The sequence below is a fragment of the Teleopsis dalmanni genome, chromosome 1 (genome assembly GCF_002237135.1).
Source record: "Teleopsis dalmanni isolate 2A chromosome 1, ASM223713v2, whole genome shotgun sequence".
In the NCBI taxonomy this organism is placed as follows: Eukaryota; Metazoa; Arthropoda; class Insecta; order Diptera; family Diopsidae; genus Teleopsis; species Teleopsis dalmanni.
Window position 1 is genome coordinate 137,559,757 of NC_051846.1, and position 10,257 is coordinate 137,570,013.

General features: G+C 30.3%; 1 protein-coding gene across 1 annotated transcript in view; it reads left to right on the top strand.

The window, feature by feature from the left end:
* The first annotated feature begins 1,169 nt into the window (after nt 1-1,169).
* The window catches only part of LOC119666292, a 26,640-nt gene continuing 17,552 nt past the window's right edge, over nt 1,170-10,257 (top strand). The window contains exons 1-4 of the mRNA XM_038075573.1: nt 1,170-1,608; nt 2,287-2,414; nt 2,520-2,737; nt 2,781-2,799. Of these exons, the coding sequence (XP_037931501.1) occupies nt 1,575-1,608; nt 2,287-2,414; nt 2,520-2,737; nt 2,781-2,799 (399 nt within the window). The 5' untranslated portion in view covers nt 1,170-1,574. The remainder of the gene's footprint in view (nt 1,609-2,286; nt 2,415-2,519; nt 2,738-2,780; nt 2,800-10,257) is intronic.

The following is a 10,257-nucleotide window of genomic DNA, read 5'->3' on the forward strand; positions in this document are numbered from 1 at the left end:
CTTTTACTTTATCTCAATATGTACTGACTAAAAATTAAATATGTTTCAATAAATGTGTTTAATTTCCATTATTGGTGTATCAATTAAGTTCACTTATTCACATAGTGTTAATGGAGCTGATATTACATGTACAAATAAATTTTTGTGGATATCTAGCTTTGATGTAGTTTTATTGACCACATTGTATGCAAATTATTTTGCTAATCGAATAAAGTTTCAATATTTAAGAATATTAAATTTTAAAGGAAAATATATAAATAAAAATATATAGAAAATTGTTTCAAACATTTTTAGATAATGACGGCCATTTTAATATTAAAATATCATGAAGGCAGGTCGACTGATTTCAATAAAATCCACACATTGTAATAACAACGGTAGAGTTGCTATTATCGCGTTTATTAACCATATTCCCGAACTGAACAAAACTTAACTGAGGTCAGTGAGTAACCAGTCTGCATATAGCTATGGGTTTTAGGGCACTGAGAAATAGAGGGAAATGAAATTGCTGATTAACTAGATAGACATGAATTAGCAGTATTTTTCAGCAGCAGAACAAAAGCTGATTTCATTATAAGGTGCTACAAACATATATTTAACAATATTAAAGTAAAGTATTTCTTCGGTGCGAGAAATCTAAGCCAAGATTATTAACTTATTGTACAATTTCTTTGACGTGAAGATGTATATAAGGCTTGTGTTATTCTTATATGTTGCATTTGAATGGAATGATTGTGCCCACAATTCAATTATTCATTTAGGCGAAATTTTACCTCGTCAACAACTTCGTTTAATTTAGCAATGATTACATGATCCACAACTTTCTTTGTGGTCAAGACCTGACTTGAATTAGACATTACACTATGGATCTAAACGATTAATAAATAGATATTTTTGGCATGAGTTTTTCAAATGCATTAACAATTTCGGAATAATTACATGAAATTAATTGATAAAGAATTATTTTCTCACTCACATATTAAAAATATATATGGCACTCAGTGAAATACAAGAGTAAAATTCGATTGGCTTTAAACTGTAAATATTTTTGTTTGCAATTGGAATAATATTTTGACTTGATTGAGCACCCTGTTATTGGTGAAACTGTCATTTTCCAGTGCGTATGAATTCGCAAAAGAGAATGTCAAAGACAATTTGTAGTTTTTTGTCTTTATTGTCATTTCAGAAAAAGCTGTCCACGGAAAAGAAAGGATTTTTGTTTTTTGTTGTTTTATTTTGTGCAAAACAAAAAAGTGATTCTGTTTTATTTTTATGTTAGCTAAATATTTGTGCACGTTATTTATATGTAAAACGCCTAATTTAAACGCAACGAGAATAGAAGAAGAATTGCCTGCGGAAAAGTGAAAAACGGTCGAATGCAACTAAAAATTAAGTTCTTAGCTGAAAGGCAAGGTGAAAAAGTGACGGTGGAGCGACGACGTCGGTGATCGAAATTCAGTTAAATAAATCAAAGCAGCGGATTTAATAATAAAGTTCTTGGTTTCATTTGTGGGCAATACGGTCGAGTCGTTGAATAGAATAAATAAAATAAAAACCGTTTAAAGTGGCAAGTGATGGCATTAGCGCGGAACTTAGCGGCCAAAATATGTGAGTATTGTCGGCGTTAAATATTTAAAAAGGAAATTGTGAAAAGCCGCTTACGCAAAAATTACGAAAGCACGGAAAAATGCTGCCATGAAATACATATACAAATAATATTTAATAAAATTAAACAAATTTAAGTGTTAAAAGTTAAGCAAATTATGCACAAGGTTATGCAAATTCATTTGTTTTGTTGTTGCTCGAGTTAACTTTTCACTTCCCCTTCTTTTAGTCGTACAAAATAATACTTTAGCACGTCTGCTACTGAAAACTAAATGTAGCTAAATGTGACTAAATGTGACTAAATGTGGCCACTTCCCCTATGCCGCAGCTACGTTTGAATAAGAAAATTTTGAAGTTTTTGCGTAGCCTAATTAGAATTTATTTTAATTAATGAAATTCCTCTGCACACAAAAGCTTACAAAACTCGAAGGCGTTGGTGTTGCACGAAAATATTTCTTTTTTTTCATTTTTTAGTGTCGTATTTCGAATTGAAAATATTTTTACGGATATCATATATTTGTCTTACTTAAAGCGTTTCTTATTGTTTTTAGTATGAATCATTACTAATATCTGTTATTATATTACTTTACTTATCATTAATTCTATATGAATGCCCTAAAACCAACAACGCTACAAAACACAAAACAAAACATAAAAACGTGAAACGTGAAAACACTGTAGATGAGATAAAAGCCCATAATGCGAATGTGACATGTCTCGGTCTTGGTGAAACCGGACGCGTCTTGGTTACTGGTGGCCAGGATCGCACTATTAATTTATGGGCCATAGGACAGGATGAATGTTTTATGGTAAGCTTATCATTCATTATTTATAAAGTAAATAACAATAATGTATTTTTTAATTTGTTTTATTGTGAAGACAAATTTTGTATATTAAAATTTCGTATATTTCAGTCTCTCACTAGTCACAACCGTCCTATAGATTGCGTGCGGTTTGCTTATAATGATGATTTCGTTTATTCAGCCGATGATATTGGTATCATTCGTCGATGGGACCTGAACGCACAGACCATATGCTCTACGCTTAATGGGCACATGAAAAGTGTACGCACATTGGACTTCAATCCATCAGGAGAATATGTAGTCTCCGGGAGTAATGACACTACTGTCAGGTAATTATGCATATTGTAGATACTGTATTTTGGATATATACAGGATGTTTATTACAACTATAGTAAGTGGAAAAAATGTGGGTGCGACTAGTCAATCAAAGATCTATTCACAAAAGAACCTTCTGTATCAAAAATGCTTAATGTCTCGATAACGGTGCTTCAAATAATCTTAAATTGATGTCTAATACCTCTCTGCATTTTAATGGGATTGAAAAATATGGTAGTTTCAATTAATTTATTTTGAAAAATCTTAAATAATTTCTGTGGAAAATCGTATTGTCAAAATTTCTTTACATATTTTTATGACTCTTTTTCGTATATCAATATATGAATTGTTTAGGCTTGGTTGGTTGATTGCAGTGACAGACTTTTCTTAGTTAAATTCCACGTTAGTGACTTTTTACTTTCGTCTTCACAGATGAAATAGTAGTATCTTCCTAAAAACCTTTTTCTTTTGGACGCCAAAGCCGGGCATTCACAGAGAAAATGTGCTATGGATTCGAGTTTCCACAACTTCTGTAGTGAGTAGTGAGGATTGTGAGGAATGCGCAGTTTCTCTGAGTGAGTTCCTATACACCAATGACCAGAAAGAGCTGGAGTAAGCCTTGCAGTGTTCACATGGTATCTTTTGATGAGTTCTGAGTATCTAATTTTATTATAGGTGGGCCATATTAACTAGGAAGTTATTAAGAATAAATACAATAAATACAATAATTTATATTCAGAGTTATATTGAGAATGGACCCATCTTCTTATACGAATATTTTTCATTTCTTGCACCAATGATTTGTTAAAATATTTGGCGCATCTAACGTAGTATTGCCAATTATTTATTTTTTAGTTAGATTGAACTTTATAATTGCATATGGAAGTTCTAATACTCAGAACATAATCTTTAGTACTTAAGTTTTTGTCTCAGATAAAATGGTAAAAGTTTGAAAAATTTACTTTTTTTCGAAATTGATTTATAACATTTCTTTACCAAGGACAATCGGTACACGTATATCTAGTAATCATAACACTATATTGTCTTTCATATTGTCTAAATTGTCTTGTTTTAAATAATCTCACAAAATTAAATCTATTTTAAGTAAATTTATTGAATTTATTTCTTATTGAAATAACAAATGAATTTCTACACTCGTTCTACACTCGTGAAATATTTACGGATTTGTTTTTAGTTTCATAAAAGAAAAAACTTGATCAGAGTATGCAAATTCTTCTTATACTTTCATAAATTTCTTCTTATACTTTTAATTTAACTAGATTAAGAGAAAATCGCTTTTCACACTCCATATCCATATCCAAACGGAGGATATGTAATGGAATAAAATATAATTTAGTAGTGTTTTCCTTCATATTGCGATAAAGCAAACATCGGACTCTCCTTATGGTGTATATATTCTTAATCACATCTGCGTTTGTACATTTATACATGAAAATTTTAAGAATATCTTTTTAAAAAAATTGGAATCTTTTAATAATATGCCTGTATTTGTTTTTATATTTCGTAGTGTGCTTGTATAGTGTTGCAATTTATTTTATATATAACTACCAAAAATTGCGCAGTTTATTACAATGTATATAAACATTAGTTACATAAATTCATGTTGTATATATAGTTATGTAAGGGTATATTTTAATGTTCAACGTTTTCATAACAAATGTAATAATTAGGTCATGCAAACAATATACAGGCGTGCTGATTTATTTATTAAAATCTGATTAATAACTGATTTACATTAGATAGAAAAATTAAAGATATCAATTTCTTCTAAATTCTGTACTCACACTTTATCTGCAATGAAAGTCCTTGCATATAGCAAGTCTCAGAACTCCCACATAAGAATGCCAATTTTATTCCATGGAGCGAGTTTTTTAATACTTTGCTGTATTCGAAATCCACTTTTATTTGTTAATCTCTTCTAAGACCTCTACAAACACAAAATCGGTTAATGAACTCATATCAGTCAGTCTTTCGTCTTTCGTACTGTCGTTAGTCAAATAATTAAATGTATGTGAAATCTACAAAGTAGGTTGATTGCAACAACGTGTAATTCGCTTGTGGAAAACATAGTATAACCATCTGTTGCGACATTTATAATTTTGAAAAGATATTCTTGACTTTATTGTGGCACAATTAAAGCAGCATTGTGCTACAGCGAAAATGTACGAATCTTCAACATCAGATTTGCAAAATGTATCAGCTAAAAGGTCAAAATAAGATACATCAAATATTTAGATTTAGCTGCCTCAGTTCAAAATTCTTTTTCTTTTCGTTGCTTTTTCTTTTCATGATAAATACAAAAAATACAAAAAATACAAAAAATACATAAAAGAAAATTTGTCAACATTTCATTTGAGTAACAAAGACTCAAATATTTTGACTTGTGTTTTTTACTTGAAAATCGTTTATGGCAAACGCTCCATGAAGTGAAGTGAAGAATACACATATATTCGAGATTCGAGATTCGAGGTATTCAACTATTCGAGAAAAAGTAAAGATTCTGCTGTTCAACGTAACGCTCAAGTGATTTCTGACGTATGCAAACCGCCTCATTGTCAATTACATAGTTTCGTGCCGTTGGGCTGCATTTATTAATTCTGCTTTATTTGGCTTTGTAGCTACGTTTCAGCTTTTGTTTCATCTGTAGTGGGTGTTGATTGGATTTATCGAAAGCACTTCCATTGATATTCAAAGCAAAATTACAGAGATTGGTTTTCGCACTTAACGCCAAGATTTTTAGATTAGTCAATTTTATACACTAGAAAACAATGTTTACGTTTATTAAAAATGCTTGAAATTCTTTAACTAAAATATATTTATTTCATATATTTGAATGTATGAAAGTAACATTTACCTTAACATTAAAATCTGAGAATCATTTAGATTGTTTATTGTTTTAATAAACAATACCAGTTTCATTCTACTGGATTATTTTTAACAGTTGTTGCAGTTTTGGAGTAGATAGTTAAATAAACTATCCGTGTGGATGCACAACAAACGCGCTGAAAATGTGTCAAGAATCATAAATACCTATCATTATTATTATTATTATTATTATTGTTAGTTCTTTAACAATGTATATTACCAATTAAATTTACATAAAATTATAGAATAAAGTCGTGCTTCCAATGTGCCTTCTCCTCTGTACCAATTCATTAATCGTTATATCGTTAATATAAACATGGTGTATTAATATATTGTAATCCATTGGTGGCAAGAGAAGTTGGACTTGGATTAACCTATTTATTTAGTTGAATATTACTGATTTGTATTATTGTTGACTGGGTTTACTCAAGTAGATCAATGGCTTGCTATTGTCAGTTGGTCAGTAACGATTCTTTTCATATCGTCGGTCACTGGATTCTCCCACCAATGATGGTAACGCTTCCTACTGCATTTTTCACCAACGGGTACCACACCAAACAATTTTCTATAGTAACCATTCGTACAATATGACGAAACTATGTTTGCATTTAATCATGTTGATGCGTGGTATAGCTTATATAGTGATGATATGCTTATAGTGATGAGAAAGCATGAGCATTCCTCTCATCACTGTTAGATATTGTTTACACTTCTTCATTATGCAGCAAGATAGGAATGATAAAAGATTTGTAAATTGCGATTTTTTTTTGACGTGGGCTTTATTTCTCAATTGTTTATCAAGCTCGAAGTAACGTGATTGTGATTCTTTTTTATTATATCTGCTAAATTAAATATCATTAAGACAGTTAACGTAAAAACATGTTATGGAAACTACCATGTCAGGGGTTAATGTAAGGTCATGTGTGCAGCAAGCGTTAATGTAATGTCACATGTGCACTGTAACATAAGGTTTTCAATTAAATATATATCATTTACTTCTGACTTCACTTTTTTTATATTGTCTTTTACTTATTAACAATTACTGCCTTGTTGTGTGTACTTCAATATAGTTAGAGCGGTTAAAATGAACCGTATCTGATTTTCTAGACTTTTAGAAGTTATTGTTGTCTCTCACAAGGTCGCTCTTTTTGCTGGGTTTCTGAACATAACAATATTGAAGGAAATGAACTAGCAGATGAGATGGCCAGAAGAGGTTCTGAACTGCATACAAGAGAGACCGATCTTTCAATACAAACACCGATATGTGAACTGTTTCGGATAATAGAGGAAATTATCAATATGGTGACCAACAATTTATAGGCTAACCGCAAATACTGTGGGGTCGCTAAGCCTTTTCGACTTCAGCAAATCTGCAGTTCGTGTACTTACTGGAGTATTAACAGGACACTGTGCCATTGTGCCTATGCTCCAACGGTGGCGAATTCCAACAAGTGGATAATGCAGGAGTTGCGAAGATGAAAAGGAAATAGAATCTATTAACCACATTCTGTGTCTCTGTCCAGGACTGCAGACAAGGCGACTTCAAAGTTTTGGGGATCGCCTTTTTACTGAAATCTATTGGATCTCTTCAACTTCATCTGGAAATTCAAATAGTTTAAAACAGATAACAAAGGTTAGCAACCTTTCCTTTCCCGGTATAATTTTTGAGGGCAACACAATAGGCAATATATGTCTCCAAGTGGAAGTGCTGACAACTGTCAACACACACCTTCTGAACCTAACCTAACCTATTGTTAAGTATAGCCTAACTATTACATAGAGTTTTTAGTCTTCGTGTAGATAAAAGAGAATATAAGCTAAATCACTCTCCAAAAACAGTGTATTCTACTTAGGAGATGTTAATACTCGTATAGACAATTTTAGTTAAGAAAGAAAGTGACTTACAACAAAATACTTTGCAACACCGCTTTCAACTAAACTATGCCATTTGCTGTCGTCCAAATGCCTTTCCTAATAAAATGGGTTGTAAGTTCTTAATATCTAATTAAGTTAGTCAAAAACGATTATGTGTATTTCCGTTATTATTTCTAAAGTCTTTTGCTTCTACTGTTCTTGTTTTACTACTAACTTCTTTTTCTATATTCTATATATAGTTATTCGCTAAATAATCAACTATTTATTTATTTATTTACTTCTAATTTGAATTCTATTTTGTATTTCTATTTCAATTTATCATGACAACAATAATATTTGAAAATGTTATATACATATATTATTTTTATTGTGAGAAAGTCATGTCAATAAGTCGCTGGATTATTCAATTTAAATTTTGTATGTTTGGTAATTATTCTACAATTCTATTCAAAATTTGTAATAACATAGATGTTGGAGTCTAAATTTGCCCAGAAGTACAATCTTGGTCGATAGTTTTTATCATTCTTACTATAAGGTGAAAAATGTAGTGGAATTATATAGTTTTAGATATAGTATAATACATAATATAAAAAACAAGGATACAGTTTTCGATTGTCATTCTAATTATAGCGAGATAAGCCTATGTTCCTTTATCTGTAACGAATATAGTGTTATTTGATTCCGTACAATTAATTAATCTATTGCTAATAAATAATTCAACAGTTTTTTATATTTGTATGTTATATATATTTTTTTTTTATATATTTTTTTTTATATATTTTTTTTTATATATTTTTTATAATATATATTTTTTTATATATATATTTTTATATTTTTTTTTTCTTATATTATGTGAAATTGTATTTAACCTTTCAAACGAAGCAAACTAACAACTTATATATCTATTTATTTATATATTTACAAAAAAGGGCTTCATATTTACTATCAAGCGAAGTTGATTCTGAGTTACATTCAATCAAGTTTTCTTAGTGCATAAATATTACTTTTATTTTAATGATTCATACAGCAATCCTGAATGAATAGGATACTATGAAATAGTGACCATCGAATTTTGTAGTCTTGTAATATTATAAGTTATTATTGTTTACTTTATTTATTGATGGATAAGTATTACCTTTTACTTTGTTAACACATGAATTCATTTATAAATTAGATGTTTTTAAATGCGTTTTGGTATTTTATAATATTTTAAATGTTTATAACGCAATAGATACATACAGTGTCTAACTTAATTACTGGCACAGCAATGTTGTACTTTAACAATATTTACTCCGTTAATACAGTGACTTTTAATTAACAAAAATTTTAAATTATAGATAGAATGTATAATTTCTAATTAAATTAATTAACAACTTCTAATAGCAGTCGCCTTAGCGTCAAATAAATCAATTTTTGTGTGATTTCTTGCCCAATATTTTGCCACTTTTCTAGCAGTACCACCGTTACTATAGCTCTACCTTTGTTGTAATAGCGCGCTTCTTTTAATGTCTTCTAATTCTTCTCACAAATATTCAATGGTGATTGAGATCTGCTGATTGGGGCGGATGCGGCAATGTGTGATTTACATGATGTACGATGTGTGATATGCGCATATTACAAGCCCTATCCTTCGGGTCATTGTCATGTAGGAAGCTGAATGTGACTGGTAAACTCAAGTTTTCGGCACTTTCCTAAGAGTGTCTTGATAATATTTTTTGTCCATAATGCTGTTAAGGAGTATAATAAAAATTTGTCGCAACCTGCAGCGGACATGCAGGTCCATACACGCAATCCTGCACCACCATATATCACACATATATCAAGGATTTTTTTATCCATTCGGTGTTTGATCTTTTTTAATTGTTCGGCTACCATCAGATCCAAAGATATTCAAATACTAATTATTTTGAAAATAATACATTGTTGCAAAAGTCGATTGGCTTGCTTAACAGATCTTTTGCATAGGTTCAATGCTTCTGTTGGTTGACCTTATAAGTTAACGGTGATCACCCAGCCCAATTAGCTTCATGCAAGGATTTTCTGACTATTATGGGATGAATACCATTGCCAAATTTTTGCTTTACCTGAGCTGTAATCTGGGTTCAGGATATTTTTGGGTTGATCTTCAAATTTCTTATTATTTTGCTGCATTCAATGTCGCTTAAAGCTTTAGGCGGCACTATGAGCATTGCAATTTGCAATGATGTGACCCCTTTGAAACGCTGCACAATGCTCGGATTGGTATAGCGGTTTCTAACCCTAATTTCCCTAATTTCGGAATAAAATTAACATTGGTATAAATATATATAGAGAATTATTTTCCGCTGAGATTAAGTCGTGTATTTTTGTTTATTGTTTATTTTGTTCCAAATAGTTTAAGTTTATAATATTAAATGCACGATGACGTTTTTACAAACTGGACCACCTCTCCATTTATAATGTAGAGATAACAACTCTTTTCTAAGAAAAAGTTGCCTGGAAAATAATAATGATATTAAATGATTTTCATTAGAACCCCTACCATAAGTGTGTCAATAATTTTGTTCTGCAAAATTTACAACTATTTTTGGTTTTTTAATTTTAAGAAATTTAATATAATAGATAATATAATTAAATACAAGCATTCTATCAATATGATTAAATTATTTGTTAATTAAAAATCGCTAATAATTATGTACGTCACTGTATATATAATAAATTATTGTGAAATCAATTACTTGAGAGCAACTTTTTATAGATCTTTATGATTCCGCGTTTAGTTAACCTTCAATTA